Source organism: Scyliorhinus canicula, chromosome 9 (genome assembly GCF_902713615.1).
Source record: "Scyliorhinus canicula chromosome 9, sScyCan1.1, whole genome shotgun sequence".
In the NCBI taxonomy this organism is placed as follows: Eukaryota; Metazoa; Chordata; class Chondrichthyes; order Carcharhiniformes; family Scyliorhinidae; genus Scyliorhinus; species Scyliorhinus canicula.
In genome coordinates this window covers 97,489,360-97,513,287 of record NC_052154.1, presented here as the reverse complement: position 1 = coordinate 97,513,287, position 23,928 = coordinate 97,489,360, and the positions used below count along the sequence as shown (strand labels likewise).

The following is a 23,928-nucleotide window of genomic DNA, read 5'->3' as shown; positions in this document are numbered from 1 at the left end:
GGTTGTCATTCGCTATGCTGATTGACTGGGTGGGCTGTCACCAAAATCCACGGCCCCCGATTATGGTCCGACGGTACCGGTTCCCCACGGCCCCCGATTATGGTCCGACAGTACCGGTTCCCCACCGCCCCCGATTATGGTCCGACGGTACCGGTTCCCCACGTCCCCCGATTATGGTCTGACGGTACCGGTTCCCCACGTCCCCCGATTATGGTCCGACAGTACCGGTTCCCCACGTCCCCCGAATATGGTCCGACGGTACCGGTTCCCCACGGCCCCCGATTATGGTCCGACGGTACCGGTTCCCCACGGCCCCCGATTATGGTCCGACGGTACCGGTTCCCCACGTCCCCCGATTATGGTCCGACAGAACCGGTTTCCCCACGGCCCCCGATTATGGTCCGACGGTACTGGTTCCCCACGGCCCCCGATTATGGTCCGACGGTACCGGTTCCCCACGTCCCCCGATTATGGTCCGACAGAACCGGTTCCCCACGGCCCCCGATTATGGTCCGACGGTACCTGTTCCCCACGGCCCCAGATTATGGTCCGACGGTACCGGTTCCCCACAGCCCCCGATTATGGTCCGACGGTACCGGTTCCCCACAGCCCCCGATTATGGTCCGACAGTACCGGTTCCCCACGGCCCCCGATTATGGTCCGACGGTACCAGGTCCCCACGGCCCCCGATTATGGTCCGACGGTACCGGCTCCCCACAGCCACAGATTATGGTCCGACGGTACCGGCTCCCCACAGCCACAGATTATGGTCCGACGGTACCGGCTCCCCACAGCCACAGATTATGGTCCGACGGTACCGGTTCCACACGGCCCCAGATTATGGTCCGACGGTACCGGTTCCAAACCGCTTTGCAGATTATGGTCCGACAGTACCGGTTCCACACGGCCCCAGATTATGGTCCGACGGTACCGGTTCCCCACCGCTTTGCAGATTATGGTCCGACGGTACCGGTTCCAAACCGCTTTGCAGATTATGGTCCGACAGTACCGGTTCCACACGGCCCCAGATTATGGTCCGACGGTACCGGTTCCCCACCGCTTTGCAGATTATGGTCCGACGGTACTGGTTCCAAACCGCTTTGCAGATGCCGGCGGGGTCCACAGGGAATACTTAGTCCGTTTATGGGGACTCGCTGCCCTCGCGGGTTCGGAACCTCCCTGGCTGAATCGCTGCGGGGCTGCTTAGCTTGCTGGCTTCGGGAGCAGGTGACACAGTGTAAATTGTTACTGGAGACCTCCCTGACCCTTGACAGGACCGTCGACATAGCGCTCGCCCAGGAAGGCGCTGACCACAGGCTCCAGGAAATCCAGTGCCTGGCGGTCCGGAACATTGGGTGCCGCCGAGATCACCGGCTAACGGCTTACGGAAGCAAGTTGACAGGTCCTGCAACCACCACCGTGACTCGCCCCAGAGTGACCCTGGAGCTTCCCGGATGACAGACGCCAGTATCGAGCGGAAAACCAAGGCCAGGAATGAGGCTCCAGACAGTCGCGTGAGGGTACTGTCCCCGGAAATGAACAAGTCGCCATTCCCCTCAAGAGGCCACACACATATATAGGAGGCCTTGGAAGCCAAGGAACCAACCCTACTGCTGCTGTGTGTGACTGACCCCAGAACGACACCTATCCAGGTGACATTGCTGTTAAATAGATCCCCCACCGAGATGGAACTGGATACAGGAGCGGCAAATTTGATCATCAGTCTACACACGTTTGCCGCCATCCGAACAGGTCTTTAGCCACTAGAGCTTGGCGTCACGTGGGCCCGACTGGCCACGTACACCGGGGAGCCCTTAGAAATCGAGGGCACCGCCCATGTACCTGCGGTATTCGGAGACCAATCCGCATGCCTACCATTGTTGGTAGTCCGCGGCAACGGGTCCAGCCTTTTGAGGCACGATTGGCTGGATCATCTACGTTTGGATTGGCAATCTGTACGCCAGATGTACCCCCGCGGACGGGAAGGAGTTCTGTCCAAGTTCTCTTTGGTTTTTGCCGAAGGCCTCGGGACCATTAAAGGACATTAAAGGGGGCAGCACAGTAGCATTGTGGATAGCACAATCACTTCACAGCTCCAGGGTCCCAGGTTCAATTCCGGCTTAGGTCACTGTCTGTGCGGAGTCTGCACATCCTCCCCGTGTGTGCGTGGGTTTCCTCCGGGTGCTCCGGTTTCGTCCTACTGTCACAAAGATGTGCAGGTTAGGTGGATTGGCCATGATAAATTGCCCTTAGTGTCCAAAATTGCCCTTAGTGTTGGGTGGGGTTACTGGGTTATGGGGATAGGGTGGAGGTGTTGACCTTGGGTAGGGTGCTCTTTCCAGGAGTTGGTGTAGACTCAATGGGCTAAATGGCCTCTTTCTGCACTGTAAATTCTATGATAATCTATGATAATCCATATTCCTGGACCATCCTCCACCCCAACCACGTCTCACTTGGTTATGCACTGTTTTTAATTTTTCACAATTTAGAAATTCCCTGGGTGAATTTTCCGTTGACTAATGCCGAAATTGCGAAACGCGATTGGGTGAGGAATAGGTTCCGAGCCAAAATTGCGGTGGGGCCGATTTAACAGCAAATTGCAATTCTCCTTCACCTCAATGCGTTTCACTCCACACGTACAGTAGACACCGTTTGCATATCATTAGCGGGCCTGACCCAGTATTGTCCGGGGCCTCAGCGATTCTCCGCCTCCGATGGGCCGAGATCCCGAAGGCGTGGTTCACTTGTGCTGTAAAAAATCGTGAAACCGGCGTCGTGGCTGCTGATGGAGAAAGAGGGGGTACAGAGAGTGTCCAACATCGCCATAGTCTGCTGACCGGGTGGGTTTCTGCCAGGACTGGGGGTGTAGCGGGGGGTGGCCAGGAGGTGGGCTGTGGGGTTGGGGTGGATGGGCACGGAACACCATTGCCATAGCTGGCAAGGCAGCCATGCAGCTGCACTCGCCGCTGACAGCCCACTGTGAACTTAGGGCCACGGGTCATATAGCTGTACCCCCAGGTCACCCCCATGGGTGAGCTCTGGCCCCAGGTGACCCAACAGCTGCATGGGCACACTCCAGCACAACCAGTACCATCTTGTTGGCTGGGATGTGTGTGTGTAGAGAGTGTAATGTGTATGTGTGGCTGCAGCTTGTCAGCCTCCCGAGAGTCAATCATGGACCCAGCAAATCCTACAACCATTTATCATTGGAATGGATTGTGTTCCATGTGGCACCTGTGCTAGCCCCTCCACAGTCCCTGAATCGATCCAGGTTTGACATCGATTTTGCTGTCGTGAAAGTCCATGGGCGGGATTCTCAGTTTGCTGACACTGAAATCGCGAAACGTGATTGGGCGGAGAATAGATTCCAACGACCAAATCGTAGCAGGCGCCGATTTGACACTAAATTGTGATTCTTCGTCACCTGGACTGCGGTGTTGCTGCATACCGGATCGCACGTACAATAAACGCCGTTCGCATATCATTATTAATAATAATAATCTTTATTATTGTCACCAGTCAGCTTACATTAACACTGCAATGAAGTTACTGTGAAAAGCCCCTAGTCACCACATTCCGGTGCCTGCTCGGGTACATAGAGGGAGAATTCAGAATGTCCAATTCACCTAACAGCACGTCTTTCGGGACTTGTGGGAGGAAACAGGAGGATAACCACACAGACACAGTGAGAACATGCAGACTCCGCAGACAGTGACCCAAGCGGGAATCAAACCCGGGACCCTGGCGCTGTGAAGGAAAACCGCTAACCGGTGTGCTGCCCCTTAAAATGTGATCAAGTGGGCAGATTGAATTAAGATACAGATCAGCCCTGGTCCAATTGAATGGTGGGGCAGCATCTCCTCCTGTTCTTGTACATTCCAACAGGAAGGCCAGTATTCAATACAGAGTAAAGCTCCTGCGATACTGAGTGTAGCCCCTCCTGCCCCAGTGCCAGGCAGTATTGTTATATTCTCACTGCCACACCTCCCTCACTCCCCTCTCCCAGACCATTCAGATCCCCTTGCTGAGTAATCCTCACCATCTCCCATTTCCTCTCTCAGACAAGCCAGGCCCCCCACTCAATGTGAAGATTGGGGAGGTGTGGGGATTGAATGTGGCTCTATCCTGGCTGCCCCCCAAGGATGATGGAAACTGTGAAATCAGCGGATACACCATCCAGAAGGCTGACAAGAAGACCATGGTAAGAATATGTGGACTGGGTGGCCATGTTTTTTTTAGAATCTTAATTAAGACTGCAATTAAGTTACTATGAAAAGCCCCTAGTCGCTGCACTTTAGCACCTGTTCGGGTACACAGAGGGCAAATTCAGAATGCCCAATTCACCTTACAGCACACCTTTCAGGACTTGTGATAGGAAACCGGAGCACCCGGAGGAAACCCACGCAGACACGGGGAACGTGCGGACTGCGCACAGACAGTGACCCAAACCGAGAATCAAACCTGGGACCCTGGAGCTGTGAAGCAACAGTGCTACCCACTGTGCTACCGTGCTGCCCACACTGTTAGCACACTGAGTGGGCCATTGACATTCTGGTCACTGCCAGGCCATTGCCACTCTGGTCAATGCCAGGCCATTGCCACTCTGGTCAATGCCAGGCCATTGCCACTCTGGTCAATGACAGGCCATTGCCACTCTGGTCAATGCCAGACCATTGCCACTCTGGTCAATGCCAGACCATTGCCACTCTGGTCAATGCCAGACCATTGCCACTCTGGTCAGTGACTTGCGCCAGGCACCAGCTTGGAAACATTGATCAACCCCACAATCACCCTGGTACTGTTGGGCAACTGACCCTCAACCCCCCCCCCCCCCCCCCCCCCCATTCCCGCAGCCCCGGGTGGACCTTATCCAGAGGTCCCACCGTGACACCGTATACAAAAGGAACCAAATGGCATTGGAGGCAGATAGGAGGGAGAGTGAGTGAAAGTGAGGGGGTTGATTAATGCGGGGGAGGAGGGAGGACAAGTGAGGGGAGCGGCAAGTGAGGGGAGGGGGTTTGAGGGTGAGAGCGAGTGAAGGGGAGGGGGAATGAGATGAGGGGGTTTGAGGGTGCCAGCAAGTGAGGGGAGGGTGAGTGAGGGGGAGGGTAGTGACAGTGAGGGAGAACGAGGGAGTGGGAGAATGAAGGGAGGGAGGGAGCTCCCAGTAGTCCAAAAATGGATAAGGGAGAGCGGGAAAATGTAGAGAGGGAGGGACGCAAGTGGTGCAGGAATGGGACCGGCTGCATAAATTGAATCTGGTCCGGCTAGTGGACCAAATGAAGGACGATTTTCAGAGATAGGACGCGCTTCCATTGTCTCTGGCTGGGAGGGTGCAAACGGTGAAGATGACGGGGCTCCCGAGATTCCTATTTGTATTTCATTCTTTATTCCGCGGTCCTTTTTTAAGCGGGTCAACAGAATGATCACGGGCTTCGTCTGGGCGGGAAAGACCCCACAGGTAAGGAAGGTAATGCTTGAGCGGAGTCAGGGAGAGGGCCAATGGAGGCAGCATGTGGGAGCAGGTGGAGCATCGGTCTGGGCCCCAATCTGTAATAATCACCGGTTTGCCACGGGGTGTATGGATGGGGGGGTTCCGATTATGGCGGAGAGCGGGGATTGAGAGGATGGGGTTTGTGTTCATACAGAGGAGCTTTCCGAGTATGAGGGCATTAGAGGAAATGTTTGGGTTGGCGAGGGGAGATAAATTCAGGGATCTGCAGGTGCGGGACTTCCTTCGTAAACCGGTTTCAACCTTCCCGCTCCTACCGCTACCCCTGATTCAGGACAGGGCAGTTTCGAAAGGGTGGGTAGGAGAAGGGAGCATCTCGGACATTTATAAAGAGCTTATGGGGTTGGAGGAGACGCAAACCGAGGAGCTGAAGCGCAAGTGGGAGGAGGAGCTGGGAGGAGAGGTACAGGATGGTCTCTGGGCGGACGCGTTGAGTAGAGTCAACGCGTCCGCAACATGTGCTAGGCTCAGCCTGATACAATTTAAGGTTGTTCACCGGGCTCGCATGACAGTGGCCCGGATGAGCAGATTCTTTGGGGTGGAGGACAGGTGCGGAAAATGTGCGGGAGGACCAGCGAACCATGTCCACATGTTTTGGATTTTGGCAGGGGTTTGCAGATGTCATGTCCACGGTGTTAAAAACAAGGGTGGCACTGAGTTCAGAGGTGGCGATTTTCGGGGTGTCGGAAGACCCGGGAATCCAGGAGGAGAAAGAGGCAGACGTTCTGGCCTTTGCTTCCTTGGTAGCCCGGAGACGGATACTATTAGCTTGGAGGGACTCAAAGCCCCCGAAGTCGGAGACCTGGCTATGGGACATGGCGAGCTTTCTCTGTTTGGAAAAAATCAAGCTCGCCTTGAGAGGGTCAATGTTAGGGTTCACCTGGAGGTGGCAACCGTTCATAGACTTCTTTGCAGAAAATTAATCGTCAGCAGACTGGGGGGGGGGGGGGGGGGGGAGTAGTTTATATTCGAGCAGGGGGTCAATATGGATGGGACCTGTATGAAAGGTAAATGGTTTTTGCTTACTGTTTCATGTATATTGTTTATTTTGTTATTGTTACTATAGCAAAAATACCTCAATACAATGTTTATTAAATAAAAGAGAGGGAGGGATGGAGAAGGAGGGGCATGAGTGGATGCCGAGGAGGAGAGGGCGAGTGAGCAAGTTCAGAGGGGCGACAGGGAGGGTAGTTGAGGGAGAGTGTCCAGGGACAGGGCGGAGGAGGGGGTGGATGAGATGAGAGGGGGAGGAGTGAGCTCAATTCTGGGGGAGTGGCGATGTACTGAACAAATGTTCGTCACTGAATGTGGTTCAACCCAATCCAATTGAATCAGACAAAAGTAATCGAGATCTGAAGATGATAACTCAGGTGGAGGGCGAGATATTGTGGGCTATCTGCTAGTTCCTTCCAGTCCAGTTTCAATCTTTAAATATTGACAATTCTACTGTTTGTATTCAAACAGAATCTTCCTTTACCTTATGCCTCTCTCTAACTCTCTATCCCCCGCTCACATCTATCTTGCGTGACATCTGTTTCTCTGCCTCCTTTGTCTCTCTCTCTCCCTTGAATTCCCCTCCCTATCTTTCCCTCCTGACCTCCCCCCCCCCCCCCCCCCCCCCCCCCCCCCCCCCCCCGCCCCTACCGCACTGCTATGTGTGATCATTCAGGAGTGGTTCACAGTCTATGAACACTACCGCCGTGCTCAGTGCTCTGTGGCAGAATTGGTCGTGGGGAATGAATATTTCTTCCGAGTCTTCACTGAGAATATGTGCGGCCTGAGTGATGAGGCTTGCCAGTCCAAGGACAGTGTCTACATCCAAAAGCCAGGTAAGCCTACCGCAACATAGGGGCCATGAACAGTGATTGGGAGGAGGGGTACTCACAGGGCCTACGGTGGAGGCTCTGAAATCCTCCCAAAAGTACACTAATGAGAGAGCAGACATTGGGCCTGGTGTCGCCAGGGTATATGCTAGAATGGATTCGGGGAAGGGTTGTCATTCGAGCACAGGATATATAATAATTAATTCCCCTTTATAAACTTCAAGACTGTGTATTGATGTATCTTTAGTATGTCAACATTCTGAATGAAAGTTACCAAGGGAAAGCTGTCACGTTATAGTTACACCCTCCAGCCAGTGGTGGCACTCAGCGTTTTTTAGAACTAGGATGGGGGAGTCTTGCTCCAGAGGGTGGTGGATCCATAAAAATTGCCTGATGTTTAGTGAAGGTACATTATTATGGGCCAGGGTTTAGAGAACCCCAAATGTATCATGGAGTTCACCTGACCCACAACTTTTATTAGATTGTGATATGGGGAGCACACGGCCCACTCTACAGGTGTGGTACAGCAGAAATATAAAGTAACTTTTAAAGCAAAACAATGTTTACTCTATGAACTCAGTTGACCTTTTTAATACATACAGTGAACATCTTAGCAACCATAAATTCAAATACACCCCCCAAAGAATACAACACTCCAAGTAATCCTTAATCTTTCCTTTTAACATCTATAAGACAAAACCCCTTTTAACAAAAGCACATCAGGTTTAAATTCTCTACTGAAAGCAGTTATCACTCTGAATTCACCAAATGATCTAGAGATAGTCTTTAGATGGCAGAGAGATCAAAATTATACCTTCTTTGGCTGGCTTCAGCTCCAACACTAAAACTAAACCAAAAAACACAGACACACCCAAGCTTTTCCTCAAAGTGAAACTAAAAAGCAGAGCCATAGCTCAGCTCCACCCACACTCTGACATCACTGCAGCCACTTGAGCAGACAAACATTTCTTAAAGTAATATTCCTATGACAACAGTCAGATTAATTTCCCCACTTGCCAGTCTATCTGCAGCACAAAGGTAATCGGTGTTCAAGGGGAGAAGTCATTGCAAGAGGCTCAGGTTCAGAGGTCAAAGAGCATGTTGGAGGGTGGCTTGAGGAGGGGGAGAGGGTATGGGTATTTGCAGGTTTTAACTAAGCCTCTTCTTGGTGTCTCTGGCAGGAACAGAGTACAAACCACCCAGCTACAAGCAGCATGACTTCACAGAGCCACCCAAATTCACACGCCCGCTCATGAATCGCTCAGTGATTTGTGGGTACAATGCCACCCTGAGCTGTGCCCTGCGAGGGAGCCCCAAGGTAATATTGACCAACATCAGCGAGAAACTTAGCCAGTCAATTCGAGTGACCAGTCTTATTAATTTCTCTGTCTCTCCACCCCAATATCTCCCTCCTCCTCCCTCTCTGATCCTCTCCCCGCCTCATCTGTGTTTCTCTCTCTTGCTTTCTCGCTCCCCTCTTTTTCTTGCCGCCGTTACTTCAAACCCCTCACCCTCCTTCTTTCCCTTCCCTTCCTGCGTTATTCCCTCTGACCTTTCCTCCAACAACTCCCGCCCTGCCTTTCCTTCTCATTCTCTCTCTCGCCCCTCCCTCCAGCCCAAGGTGATATGGTCTAAGAACCATGTAGATCTATCGGCTGACCCCCGCTACAGAATGTTCAGTAATCAAGGAGTGTTAACCCTGGAGATTCGCAAGCCAAGCCCCATGGATGCTGGGACCTACAGCTGCCAGGCTGCCAACCCCCTGGGAGAGGCCAAGAGCGAGTGTCAACTAGAGGTCAGAGGTACGGGGGTATTCAGAGCGTGGCCTGAGGTTTGAGTCAAGGCTCTATGGGAACACAGCTGACTGTAGAAGACAAAATGCATTTCTGCAGCTCCATCTATTGCCTTAATATCTTCCAAAACAATTTATTGCTAATTACAATGTTTTGAGATGTAAACGTCAAATAAAATGTGTTCAGACAAAGGCTATTAATTTGACTGAGGGATAGTAGTGATGTGCCGCACTCCCTAAGTACTGACCCTGACAGTGCAGCACTCCCTCAGTACTGACCCTGACAGTGCAGCGCTTCCTCAGTACTGACCCTCTGACAGTGCAGCACTCCCTCAGTACTGACCCCCTGACAGTGCGGCACTCCCTCAGTACTGACCCACTGACAGTGCAGTACTCCCTCAGTACTGACCCTCTGACAGTGCAGCACTCACTCAGTACTGACCCTCTGACAGTGCAGCATTCCCTCAGTACTGACCCTCTGACAGTGCAGCACTCCCTCAGTACTGACCCTCTGACAGTGCAGCACTCCCTCAGTACTGACCCTGACAGTGCAGCGCTTCCTCAGTACTGACCCTCTGACAGTGCAGCACTCACTCAGTACTGACCCTCTGACAGTGCAGCATTCCCTCAGTACTGACCCTCTAACAGTGCAGCATTCCCTCAGTACTGACCCTCTGACAGTGCAGCACTCCCTCAGTACTGACCCTCTGACAGTGCAGCGCTCCCTCAGTACTGACCCTCTGACAGTGCAGCACTTCCTCAGCGCTGACCCTCTGATAGTGCAGCACTTCCTCAGTACTGACCCTCTGACAGTGCAGCACTCCCTCAGTATGACCCTCTGACAGTGCAGCACTTCCTCAGTACTGACCCTCTGACAGTGCAGCACTTCCTCAGCGCTGACCCTCTGATAGTGCAGCACTTCCTCAGTACTGACCCTCTGACAGTGCAGCACTCCCCCAGTACTGACCCTCTGACAGTACAGCGCTCCCTCAGTACGGACCCTCTGACAGTGCAGCACTCCCTCAGTACTGACCCTCTGACAGTGCAGCTCTCCCTCAGTACTGACCCTCTGACAGTGCAGCACTCCCTCAGTACTGACCCTGTGACAGTGCACCACTTCCTCAGTACTGACACTCTGACAGTGCGGCACTCCCTCAGTACTGACCCTCTGACAGTATGGCACTCCCTCAGGACTGACCCTCTGACAGTGCAGCACTCCCTCAGTACTGACCCTCTGCCAGTGCAGCTCTCCCTCAGTACTGACCCTCTGACAGTGCAGCACTCCCTCAGTACTGACCCTGTGACAGTGCACCACTTCCTCAGTACTGACCCTCTGACAGTGCAGCACTCCCTCAGTACTGACCCTCTGACAGTGCAGCACTCCCTCAGTACTGACCCCCTGACAGTGCGGCACTCCCTCAGTACTGACCCACTGACAGTGCAGTACTCCCTCAGTACTGACCCTCTGACAGTGCAGCACTCACTCAGTACTGACCCTCTGACAGTGCAGCATTCCCTCAGTACTGACCCTCTGACAGTGCAGCACTCCCTCAGTACTGACCCTCTGACAGTGCAGCACTCCCTCAGTACTGACCCTGACAGTGCAGCGCTTCCTCAGTACTGACCCTCTGACAGTGCAGCACTCACTCAGTACTGACCCTCTGACAGTGCAGCATTCCCTCAGTACTGACCCTCTAACAGTGCAGCATTCCCTCAGTACTGACCCTCTGACAGTGCAGCACTCCCTCAGTACTGACCCTCTGACAGTGCAGCGCTCCCTCAGTACTGACCCTCTGACAGTGCAGCACTTCCTCAGCGCTGACCCTCTGATAGTGCAGCACTTCCTCAGTACTGACCCTCTGACAGTGCAGCACTCCCTCAGTATGACCCTCTGACAGTGCAGCACTTCCTCAGTACTGACCCTCTGACAGTGCAGCACTTCCTCAGCGCTGACCCTCTGATAGTGCAGCACTTCCTCAGTACTGACCCTCTGACAGTGCAGCACTCCCCCAGTACTGACCCTCTGAGAGTACAGCGCTCCCTCAGTACGGACCCTCTGACAGTGCAGCACTCCCTCAGTACTGACCCTCTGACAGTGCAGCTCTCCCTCAGTACTGACCCTCTGACAGTGCAGCACTCCCTCAGTACTGACCCTGTGACAGTGCACCACTTCCTCAGTACTGACACTCTGACAGTGCAGCACTCCCTCAGTACTGACCCTCTGACAGTATGGCACTCCCTCAGGACTGACCCTCTGACAGTGTGGCACTCCCTCAGTACTGACCCTCTGATAGTGCAGCACTCCCTCAGAACCCACCCTCAGATAGTGCAGAACTCCCTCAGTACTGATCCTCTGACAGTGCAGCACTCCCTCAGTACTGACCCTCTGACAGTGCAGCACTCCCTCAGTACTAACCCTCTGACAGTGCAGCACTCCCTCAGTACTGACCCTCTGACAGTGCAGCACTCCTTCAGTACCGACCCTCTGACAGTGCAGCACTCCCTCAGTACTGTCCCTCTGACAGTGCAGCGCTCCCTCAGTACCGACCCTCTGACAGTGGAGCACTCCCTCAGTACCGACCCTCAGAAAGTACAGCACTCCCTCAGTACTGACCCTCTAACAGTGTAGCGCTCCCTCAGTACTGACCCTCTGACAATGCAGCATTCCCTCAGTACTGACCCTCTGACAGTGCAGCATTCCCTCAGTACTGACCCTCTGACAATGCAGCGCTCCCTCAGTACTGACCCTCTGACAGTGCAGCACTCCCTCAGTACTGACCCTCTGACAGTGCAGCACTCCCTCAGTATTGACCCTCTGATAGTGCAGCACTCCATCAGTACTGACGCTCTGACAGTGCAGCACTCCCTCAGTACCGACCCTCTGACAGTGCAGCACTCCCTCAGTACTGACCCTCTGACAGTGCAGCACTCCGCATTGCTGGGAGAGTGAGCCTCCTCCAAGTAGTTCTCTTGCTGTGTGGCTGTTGCTCTTTGGCAACTCTGATCATTTTGGGTTGAGTGTTGGGCTCTTGCCCTCCTGCTCCTGCTGTTCTGGGTTAATTCTGATCATTGATCAGTCCCTGTTTTGTACCTTTACAGTGCCGTAAGTGATCTGTCGCAGCTCTCCATTCAGGCTCCAGAGGTAAGCTTCAATACTGTGCTTGGAGAGGAGGGGAGAAGGAGAATGGGGAGGAGTATGTGGATGGATAGATAGTGAGAGGGAGAATGGGGAGGAGTGTGTGGATGGATAGATAGTGAGAGGGAGAATGGGGAGCAGTATGTGGATGGATAGATAGTGAGAGGGAGAATGGGGAGGAGTGTGTGGATGGATAGATAGTGAGAGGGAGAATGGGGAGGAATATGTGGATGGATAGATAGTGAGAGGGAGAATGGGGAGGAGTATGTGGATGGATAGATAGTGAGAGGGAGAATGGGGAGGAGTGTGTGGATGGATAGATAGTGAGATACAGAATGGGGAGGAGTGTGTGGATGGATAGATAGTGAGAGGGAGAATGGGGAGGAGTGTGTGGATGGATAGATAGTGAGATAGAGAATGGGGAGGAGTATGTGGATGGACAGATAGTGAGATAGAGAATGGGGAGGAGTGTGTAGATGGATAGATAGTGAGATAGAGAATGGGGAGTAGTGTGTGGATGGATAGATAGTGAGAGGGAGAATGGGGAGGAGTGTGTGGATGGATAGATAGTGAGATAGAGAATGGGGAGGAGTGTGTGGATGGATAGATAGTGAGATAGAGAATGGGGAGGAGTGTGTGGATGGATAGATAGTGAGATAGAGAATGGGGAGGAGTATGTGGATGGATAGATAGTGAGATAGAGAATGGGGAGGAGTGTGTGGATGGATAGATAGTGAGATAGAGAATGGGGAGGAGTATGTGGATGGATAGATAGTGAGATAGAGAATGGGGAGGAGTGTGTGGATGGATAGATAGTGAGATAGAGAATGGGGAGGAGTATGTGGATGGATAGATAGTGAGATAGAGAATGGGGAGGAGTGTGTGGATGGATAGATAGTGAGATAGAGAATGGGGAGGAGTGTGTGGATGGATAGATAGTGAGATAGAGAATGGGGAGGAGTATGTGGATGGATAGATAGTGAGATAGAGAATGGGGAGGAGTGTGTGGATGGATAGATAGTGAGATAGAGAATGGGGAGGAGTGTGTGGATGGATAGATAGTGAGATAGAGAATGGGGAGGAGTGTGTGGATGGATAGATAGTGAGAGGGAGAATGGGGAGGAGTGTGTGGATGGATAGATAGTGAGATAGAGAATGGGGTAGAGTGTGTGGATGGATAGATAGTGAAATAGAGAATGGGGAGGAGTATGTGGATGGATAGATAGTGAGATAGAGAATGGGGAGGAATGTGTGGATGGATAGATAGTGAGATAGAGAATGGGGAGGAGTGTGTGGATGGTTAGATAGTGAAATAGAGAATGGGGAGGAGTATGTGGATGGATAGATAGTGAGATAGAGAATGGGGAGGAGTATGTGGATGGATAGATAGTGAGATAGAGAATGGGGAGGAGTATGTGGATGGATAGATAGTGAGATAGAGAATGGGGAGGAGTATGTGGATGGATAGATAGTGAGATAGAGAATGGGGAGGAGTGTGTGGATGGATAGATAGTGAGAGGGAGAATGGGGAGGAGTGTGTGGATGGATAGATAGTGAGAGGGAGAATGGGGAGGAGTGTGTGGATGGATAGATAGTGAGAGGGAGAATGGGGAGGAGTGTGTGGATGGATAGATAGTGATATAGAGAATGGGGAGGAGTGTGTGGATGGATAGATAGTGAGATAGAGAATGGGGAGGAGTGTGTGGATGGATAGATAGTGAGAGAGAGAATGGGGAGGAGTGTGTGGATGGATAGATAGTGAGATAGAGAATGGGGAGGAGTGTGTGGATGGATAGATAGTGAGATAGAGAATGGGGAGGAGTGTGTGGATGGATAGATAGTGAGATAGAGAATGGGGAGGAGTGTGTGGATGGATAGATAGTGAGATAGAGAATGGGGAGGAGTGTGTGGATGGATAGAAAGTGAGAGAGAGAATGGGGAGGAGTGTGTGGATGGATAGATAGTGAGATAGAGAATGGGGAGGAGTGTGTGGATGGATAGATAGTGAGATAGAGAATGGGGAGGAGTGTGTGGATGGATAGATAGTGAGATAGAGAATGGGGAGGAGTGTGTGGATGGATAGATAGTGAGATAGAGAATGGGGAGGAGTGTGTGGATGGATAGATAGTGAGATAGAGAATGGGGAGGAGTGTGTGGATGGATAGATAGTGAGATAGAGAATGGGGAGGAGTGTGTGGATGGATAGATAGTGAGAAAGAGAATGGGGAGGAGTGTGTGGATGGATAGAAAGTGAGATAGAGAATGGGGAGGAGTGTGTGGATGGATAGATAGTGAGATAGAGAATGGGGAGGAGTGTGTGGATGGATAGATAGTGAGATAGAGAATGGGGAGGAGTGTGTGGATGGATAGATAGTGAGATAGAGAATGGGGAGGAGTGTGTGGATGGATAGATAGTGAGATAGAGAATGGGGAGGAGTGTGTGGATGGATAGATAGTGAGATAGAGAATGGGGAGGAGTGTGTGGATGGATAGATAGTGAGATAGAGAATGGGGAGGAGTGTGTGGATGGATAGATAGTGAGATAGAGAATGGGGAGGAGTGTGTGGATGGATAGATAGTGAGATAGAGAATGGGGAGGAGTGTGTGGATGGATAGATAGTGAGATAGAGAATGGGGAGGAGTATGTGGATGGATAGATAGTGAGATAGAGAATGGGGAGGAGTGTGTGGATGGATAGATAGTGAGAGGGAGAATGGGGAGGAGTGTGTGGATGGATAGATAGTGAGAGGGAGAATGGGGAGGAGTGTGTGGATGGATAGATAGTGATATAGAGAATGGGGAGGAGTGTGTGGATGGATAGATAGTGAGATAGAGAATGGGGAGGAGTGTGTGGATGGATAGATAGTGAAATAGAGAATGGGGAGGAGTATGTGGATGGATAGATAGTGAGATAGAGAATGGGGAGGAGTGTGTGGATGGATAGATAGTGAGATAGAGAATGGGGAGGAGTGTGTGGATGGATAGATAGTGAGATAGAGAATGGGGAGGAGTGTGTGGATGGATAGATAGTGAGATAGAGAATGGGGAGGAGTGTGTGGATGGATAGAAAGTGAGATAGAGAATGGGGAGGAGTGTGTGGATGGATAGATAGTGAGATAGGGAATGGGGAGGAGTATGTGGATGGATAGATAGTGAGATAGAGAATGGGGAGGAGTGTGTGGATGGATAGATAGTGAGAGGGAGAATGGGGAGGAGTGTGTGGATGGATAGATAGTGAGATAGAGAATGGGGAGGAGTGTGTGGATGGATAGATAGTGAGAGGGAGAATGGGGAGGAGTGTGTGGATGGATAGATAGTGAGATAGAGAATGGGGAGGAGTGTGTGGATGGATAGATAGTGAGATAGAGAATGGGGAGGAGTGTGTGGATGGATAGATAGTGAGATAGAGAATGGGGAGGAGTGTGTGGATGGATAGATAGTGAGATAGAGAATGGGGAGGAGTGTGTGGATGGATAGAAAGTGAGATAGAGAATGGGGAGGAGTGTGTGGATGGATAGATAGTGAGATAGGGAATGGGGAGGAGTATGTGGATGGATAGATAGTGAGATAGAGAATGGGGAGGAGTGTGTGGATGGATAGATAGTGAGAGGGAGAATGGGGAGGAGTGTGTGGATGGATAGATAGTGAGATAGAGAATGGGGAGGAATGTGTGGATGGATAGATAGTGAGAGGGAGAATGGGGAGGAGTGTGTGGATGGATAGATAGTGAGATAGAGAATGGGGAGGAGTGTGTGGGTGGATAGATAGTGAGATAGAGAATGGGGAGGAGTGTGTGGATGGATAGATAGTGAGATAGAGAATGGGGAGGAGTATGTGGATGGATAGATAGTGAGATAGAGAATGGGGAGGAGTGTGTGGGTGGATAGATAGTGAGATAGAGAATGGGGAGGAGTATGTGGATGGATAGATAGTGAGATAGAGAATGGGGAGGAGTGTGTGGATGGATAGATAGTGAGATAGAGAATGGGGAGGAGTGTGTGGATGGATAGATAGTGAGATAGAGAATGGGGAGGAGTATGTGGATGGATAGATAGTGAGATAGAGAATGGGCAGGAGTGTGTGGATGGATAGATAGTGAGATAGAGAATGGGGAGGAGTGTGTGGATGGATAGATAGTGAGATAGAGAATGGGGAGGAGTGTGTGGATGGATAGATAGTGAGAGGGAGAATGGGGAGGAGTGTGTGGATGGATAGATAGTGAGATAGAGAATGGGGAGGAGTGTGTGGATGGATAGATAGTGAGATAGAGAATGGGGTAGAGTGTGTGGATGGATAGATAGTGAAATAGAGAATGGGGAGGAGTATGTGGATGGATAGATAGTGAGATAGAGAATGGGGAGGAATGTGTGGATGGATAGATAGTGAGATAGAGAATGGGGAGGAGTGTGTGGATGGTTAGATAGTGAAATAGAGAATGGGGAGGAGTATGTGGATGGATAGATAGTGAGATAGAGAATGGGGAGGAGTATGTGGATGGATAGATAGTGAGATAGAGAATGGGGAGGAGTATGTGGATGGATAGATAGTGAGATAGAGAATGGGGAGGAGTATGTGGATGGATAGATAGTGAGATAGAGAATGGGGAGGAGTGTGTGGATGGATAGATAGTGAGAGGGAGAATGGGGAGGAGTGTGTGGATGGATAGATAGTGAGAGGGAGAATGGGGAGGAGTGTGTGGATGGATAGATAGTGAGAGGGAGAATGGGGAGGAGTGTGTGGATGGATAGATAGTGATATAGAGAATGGGGAGGAGTGTGTGGATGGATAGATAGTGAGATAGAGAATGGGGAGGAGTGTGTGGATGGATAGATAGTGAGAGAGAGAATGGGGAGGAGTGTGTGGATGGATAGATAGTGAGATAGAGAATGGGGAGGAGTGTGTGGATGGATAGATAGTGAGATAGAGAATGGGGAGGAGTGTGTGGATGGATAGATAGTGAGAGGGAGAATGGGGAGGAGTGTGTGGATGGATAGATAGTGAGATAGAGAATGGGGAGGAGTGTGTGGATGGATAGATAGTGAGATAGAGAATGGGGAGGAGTGTGTGGATGGATAGATAGTGAGATAGAGAATGGGGAGGAGTGTGTGGATGGATAGAAAGTGAGAGAGAGAATGGGGAGGAGTGTGTGGATGGATAGATAGTGAGATAGAGAATGGGGAGGAGTGTGTGGATGGATAGATAGTGAGATAGAGAATGGGGAGGAGTGTGTGGATGGATAGAAAGTGAGATAGAGAATGGGGAGGAGTGTGTGGATGGATAGATAGTGAGATAGGGAATGGGGAGGAGTATGTGGATGGATAGATAGTGAGATAGAGAATGGGGAGGAGTGTGTGGATGGATAGATAGTGAGAGGGAGAATGGGGAGGAGTGTGTGGATGGATAGATAGTGAGATAGAGAATGGGGAGGAGTGTGTGGATGGATAGATAGTGAGAGGGAGAATGGGGAGGAGTGTGTGGATGGATAGATAGTGAGATAGAGAATGGGGAGGAGTGTGTGGATGGATAGAAAGTGAGATAGAGAATGGGGAGGAGTGTGTGGATGGATAGATAGTGAGATAGGGAATGGGGAGGAGTATGTGGATGGATAGATAGTGAGATAGAGAATGGGGAGGAGTGTGTGGATGGATAGATAGTGAGAGGGAGAATGGGGAGGAGTGTGTGGATGGATAGATAGTGAGATAGAGAATGGGGAGGAGTGTGTGGATGGATAGATAGTGAGATAGAGAATGGGGAGGAGTATGTGGATGGATAGATAGTGAGATAGAGAATGGGGAGGAGTGTGTGGGTGGATAGATAGTGAGATAGAGAATGGGGAGGAGTGTGTGGATGGATAGATAGTGAGATAGAGAATGGGGAGGAGTGTGTGGATGGATAGATAGTGAGAGGGAGAATGGGGAGGAGTGTGTGGATGGATAGATAGTGAGATAGAGAATGGGGAGGAGTGTGTGGATGGATAGATAGTGAGATAGAGAATGGGGAGGAGTGTGTGGATGGATAGATAGTGAGATAGAGAATGGGGAGGAGTGTGTGGATGGATAGATAGTGAGATAGAGAATGGGGAGGAGTGTGTGGGTGGATAGATAGTGAGAGGATGTTGTGATATGATGTATATGTACCTTTAGGAAACCATACTGTCCACTGCCCTCAATCATTACCATTCAATACGATGGTGTATTTGTCCAATAACTTTGTAGTCTGCCTACAAACAGCAGTCTATTGTCTCCCAGTGAACACTCCCTGGATAGAGTCCTGTCTTAACATAAAGAACCCACATTATTGTTTCACCAATCCTTGTGTGTAATTTCCAACGCTGTGTCAAATTGGTTGGGAGAAATAAAACAGGAAGAAACTTCTTGCATGTATCACCTTCAATGTAGTAAAACATCACAGGGTCCTTCATAGCAACTGAGAAAACATGGCACCAAGCAGGAGCTGGGAGGGAGGGAGGGAGGGAAGGAAGGAGGGCGGATATGGGGAGAGTGGGATGTATGGGAGGAGTGTATGGGGGGAGAGAGGGATGGTATGGGGGGCGGGGAGGATATGGGGAGAGTGGGAAGTATGGGGGGAGTGTCTGGGTGGGAGAGAGGGATGGTATGGGGGGGCGGGGATGATATGGGGAGAGAGGGAAGTATGGAGGGAGTGTATGGGTGGGAGAGAGGGATGGTATGGGGGGGACGGGGAGGATATGGGGAGAGAGGGAAGTATGGGGGGGAGTGTATGGGTGGGAGAGAGGGATGGTATGGGGGAGCGGGGAGGATATGGGGAGAGTGGGAAGTATGGGGGGAGTGTATGGGTGGGAGAGAGGGATGGTATGGGGGGGACGGGGAGGATATGGGGAGAGAGGGAAGTATGGAGGGAGTGTATGGGTGGGAGAGAGGGATGGTATGGGGGAGCGGGGAGGATATGGGGAGAGTGGGAAGTATGGGGGGAGTGTACGGGTGGGAGAGAGGGATGGTATGGGGGAGCGGGGAGGATATGGGGAGAGTGGGAAGTATGGGGGGGAGTGTATGGGGGAGAGAGGGATGGTATGGGGGGGCGGGGAGGATATGGGGAGAGTGGGAAGTATGGGGGGAGTGTACGGGTGGGAGAGAGGGATGGTATGGGGGAGCGGGGAGGATATGGGGAGAGAGGGTATTCCAGGCAGCTAACATCGCAGTTAACCATGGTGGAGTGATTAAAATCAAGGTGGTGCATGAGGTCGGATATCCTGGAGGTTACACAGACCGGTGAGGGATTTCCAAACAAAGATGTGGGGCAGGATTCACCCTCCACTGACTCCACAATCGCGAAACGTAATCGGGTGGAGAATTGTGCGTCGGCTGAAAATCGATGCCAGCATTCCGGCAGGATGGAATGCCATGTCTCCGGTTCCTCGACAGCGGCCTGAATGCGTTCTTCGCCACATGCCAGCGTGAGCATGTAAATTGTACAGTAAACACCATTGAAAATCATTAACCAGGCCCGACTCGGCAATTTCCAACCCCTCTGCGATGCTCCACCTCTACCAGGCAGAATTACCGATGGCGAGGTTCACTGCTGGTATTTTGAAATCGGGAAATTGCCACCGTGGTTTCTGAGGGAGAGAGACGGGGTACAAAAACTGTCCCAACATCGCGATAGTGGTGCTGACAGCTGGCCAGGGGGCTTCTGCCAGGGAAGTAGCGGGGGGCAGCCAGGACATGGGCCATGGGGTCGGGATGGACGGGCGTGGAACGCCATCGCTGCAGCCTGTAATGCAGATATCCGGCTGTGTATGCCGCTGACTGCCCACTGTGAACTTAGCGCCTGGGGTCGTATGGCTGCCATCCCAGGCCACCCCACTAGGTACCCTCTGGCTTCAGCAAACCCATGGAGGGCGTGCCCCAGCACTATCAGTGCCCATCTTTTTGGCTGCGACGAGGTTGTGTGGGGAGTGGAATGCCTATATGCAGCTCCTGCTTGTCAAGCTGTCCAGTGCTGTCCTAACCCTGTCGAATCACAGACCGGCGTGCATTAGAACTGAACTAGTTCCACGTGGCACCAGTGTTAGCCCACGGTCCCGAATTGCTCTGTGACTGGCTCTGCTTTCAGGGCAATAGAACACTCGCGATTCAGTCTCGGCGTCAGCACTTAGGGCGGGATTCTCGTTTGTGGGACTAAGTGTTGACGCCGATGCAGAATGCGTGGACTCCCATGACAGCAAGACTGGCACTGAACCTGGATCAATTCAGCAACTGTGGAGGGGCTGGCACCAGGGCCACGTGGTGCACAATCAATTCCAATGGGAAAGGGTGCGGGATTCGCTGGCTCTGTGATTGACACTCAGGAGGCTGACAAGCTGCAGCCGCACATACACATTACACTCCCCAGACCCACTCATCCTAGACAAGATGGCACTGGTTGTGCTTGAGCGCACCCATACAACTGATGGGTCAGCTGGGGCCAGAGAGCACTAAGTTCACAGTGGGTGTTAGTGGTGTCTGCAGCTGCATGGCTGCCTTGCCAGCTGCGGCAATGGTGTTCCATGCCCGTCCACCCCAACCCCACAACCCACCTCCTGACACACCCCACTACTCCCCTCGGCCCTGGCAGAAGCCCCCCCCCCCCCCAGCCAGCGGTCACAGCTGCCAGCAAACTATGGCGCTGTTGGACATTTTCCATAGCCCCTCTCTCTCCCTCAGAAGCCACGACATCAGTTTCACGATTTTTAAAAGCACAAGTGAACCGTGCAATCGGGAACATGGCCCATCGGAGGCGGAAAATCGTGGATGCCCTGGAGAATACCGGATCGGGCCCGCTAATTATATGCAAACGGCGTTTACTATGTGTGCATTACAAACCACATTGACACCGTTGTCAAGGTGATGGAGAATAGCAATTTGCCGAATCTCCGCCTCCGATAGGTCGAATTCCCGCCTCCGATAGTTCGAATTCCCGATGGCAAGGGTCACCTGTGCTTTTAAAACTCATGAAACTGGCGGTGTGATTGATGAGGGAGGGGGAATACGGGAAGTGTCCAACATCGCCAGAGTTTGCTGATAGTTGTGCCGCTGGCTGGGGGAGGGGGGCGGGGGCTTCTGCCAGGGACGAGGGAAGTAGCTGCGGGTGGCCAGGAGGTGGGTGTGGGGGCGGGGTGGACACACATGGAACACCATTGCCGCAGCCTGCAAGGCAGCCATACAGCTGCGCATGTCACTGACAGCCCACTTTGAACTTAGGGCCATGGGTCATATGGGTCACCCCCCTGACCGCCCCCTCCCCAGTGCCCAAGCCAATCCATCAGTGGGTTGTGCCTCATCTCATTGGCTGTCATGAGTGTGTGTTGGCATTGTGACGTGTATATGCAGCTTCAGCTTGTCAGCCTCCTGGGTGTCAATCACGGGCCTCGCGAATCCCACACAGTTTTCACTGGAATGGATTGTGTTCCACATGGTGCCAGTGCTAGCACCTCCACAGCCGTTGAATTGGTCCACGTTCGGTGCCAGTTTTGCTGGAGAGTACCGGGTCAGGCCGGCTAATGATATGCAAACGATGTTTACTGTACATGCATTCTGGAACTCATTGACGCCGCTGCCATGGTGATGGAGAATTGTGATTTGGCATGAAATCGGCGCCCTCCACAATTTCAGTGGCGCAACTGATTCTCCGCCCAATCGCGTTTGGAGAATCCTGTCCCGAAATTTGGTAGCCCAGTGTGAATGTCGGTCAGCAGTACAGTACAATACAGCACAGCACAAACTAAGATTGGAGCAGCAGAGTGTAGCAGAGTGGAGGAGCAAGGTAAAGTCCCCATAATCCCAGATGACCATAGGCTGCTTTCCCCTTTGAGGGGGAGATCTGACTGGTGGTGATTTAACCTGAGGATCACCACACCTTGGGCAAGGGACAAGGTTGAGAAGGCGGGGCCTTCATGAGTAACCTCAGCCGGTACGGGAATTGAACCCCCGCTGCTGACCTTATTGTGCATCACAAATCAGCTGTCTAGCCCACTGAGCTAAACTGGCCTTCAGAGCAGAAGAGCAGCGCAGAATGTGTTGGAAACGTTCAGTGTTGACTCATTACAGGAAGGATGTGGAAGCATTGGAAAGGGTGCAAAGGAGATTTACCAGGATGCTGCCTGGATTGGAGGGTAGTTCTTATGAGGAAAGGTTGAGGGAGCTAGGGCTTTTCTCATTGGAGTGAAGGAGGATGAGAGGTGACTTAATTGAGGTTTATAAGATAATGAGAGGGATAGATAGAGTGGACGTTCAGAGACTATTTCCACGGTGGATGAAGCTGTTACAAGGGGGCATAACTATAAGGTTCATGGTGGGAGATATAGGAGGGATGTCAGAGGTAGGTTCCTTACTCAGAGAGTGGTTGGGGCGTGGAACTCACTCCCAGCTATGGTAGTGGAGTCGGACACTTTAGGAACTTTCAAGCGGTTATTGGATAGGCACATGGAGCACTCCAGAATGATTGTTAGTAGGTTGATTTGATCTTAGTTTCAGGCTAGTTCAGCACAACATCGTGGGCTGAAGGGCCTGTACTGTGCTGTACAGTTCTATGTTCTAATGATGGCAATGGTAAGAGTTTCAGTAATAGCTTAGCGGAGACAGGGGTGAAGTCTGAAGATGTTACTGAGGTGGAAAGAGGCAGTCATAGTGATGACATGGATATAAGGTTTGGAAGGTCACCTTGCGGTGAAAAATGCAAGGTTGTGAAGAACCTGGCTCGGTCTGAGATGAGGTAGCAGGGAGATGGAACTGAGTTGGGAGCATGGACAGGAATGAGGGAGTTTGAATGGAGATAGGTGACGCAGGGAGTTAACCTGCAGAGATGTGATCAGTGTTGATCACAGTTACGATTCAGGGAGGAGACGGGGAACCAACACAACCTTTTCAAAATAAAACTCCAAGATAAACACTGCCCGTCAATGTCTGATCTCACTTCTAGTTTTCTTTGGTTTTTGATTTCAGATCTGGCCTGGCCAAGGCTGTAGCGATGTCTGTGATCAGCATTAAGAAGAGAAGGAAGATGCTGAACCTCAGCCAAGGATTCAGGCTCATGGCTCGCAGATCCTTTCCCTAGCTGTCCAACATCACTCGGTTTTGAATTCCTTATGTGTGTTTTTCTTTATTATCTACCATGAACGTTCGATATCACTGGGATAACTACATATTCATCTTCATCGCATGGTTTTGTTCTTGTGTGTGAGCCACTCTGTTGCAGTTGCCCTAGGACACATTGAGTGTGACTGACTGGCTGTGGAGGAGCTGTCCTGGGAGATCCTTCCTGTTCCCAGGTCTAGTGTGTGAAGCTTTACTCTGTCTGTAATCTATTGTAAAAACTCTGCCCTTCACCCAGAAATAAAGAAACTTCCAACCAGCATTGTAGCCTGTCTGATGTTAAACTCTGTTAGACACACTACATTCTCTTAATCATTGATACGGTGACACAGTGGTTAGCACTGCTGCCGCACAGCACCAGGGTCCCGGGTTAAATTCCAGCCTCGGGTAACTGTCTGTGCGGGGTTTTCACTTTCTCCCCGTGTCTGCGGGGTTTCCTCCGGCTGCTCCTATTTCCTCCCACAGTCCAAAGGTGTGCAGGTTAGGTGGATTGGCCATGCCAAATTTCCCCTTGGTGCCTCGGGGTTAGGTGGGGTGGTGGGGGAATGTGCACATTC

At 51.6% G+C, this 23,928-nt stretch overlaps 1 protein-coding gene across 2 annotated transcripts in view; it reads left to right on the top strand.

Annotated features, from left to right (window-relative positions):
* LOC119971566 (myosin-binding protein C, cardiac-type-like) overlaps positions 1-23,631 on the top strand; it is a 226,833-nt gene extending 203,202 nt beyond the window's left edge. For both annotated transcript variants that reach the window (XM_038807310.1, XM_038807309.1), the window contains 6 exons: positions 4,062-4,201; positions 7,182-7,341; positions 8,517-8,653; positions 8,951-9,137; positions 12,227-12,269; positions 23,222-23,631. In XM_038807310.1, the coding sequence (XP_038663238.1) occupies positions 4,062-4,201; positions 7,182-7,341; positions 8,517-8,653; positions 8,951-9,137; positions 12,227-12,234 (632 nt within the window). In that variant the 3' untranslated portion in view covers positions 12,235-12,269; positions 23,222-23,631. The remainder of the gene's footprint in view (positions 1-4,061; positions 4,202-7,181; positions 7,342-8,516; positions 8,654-8,950; positions 9,138-12,226; positions 12,270-23,221) is intronic.
* Positions 23,632-23,928: the final 297 nt, after the last annotated feature.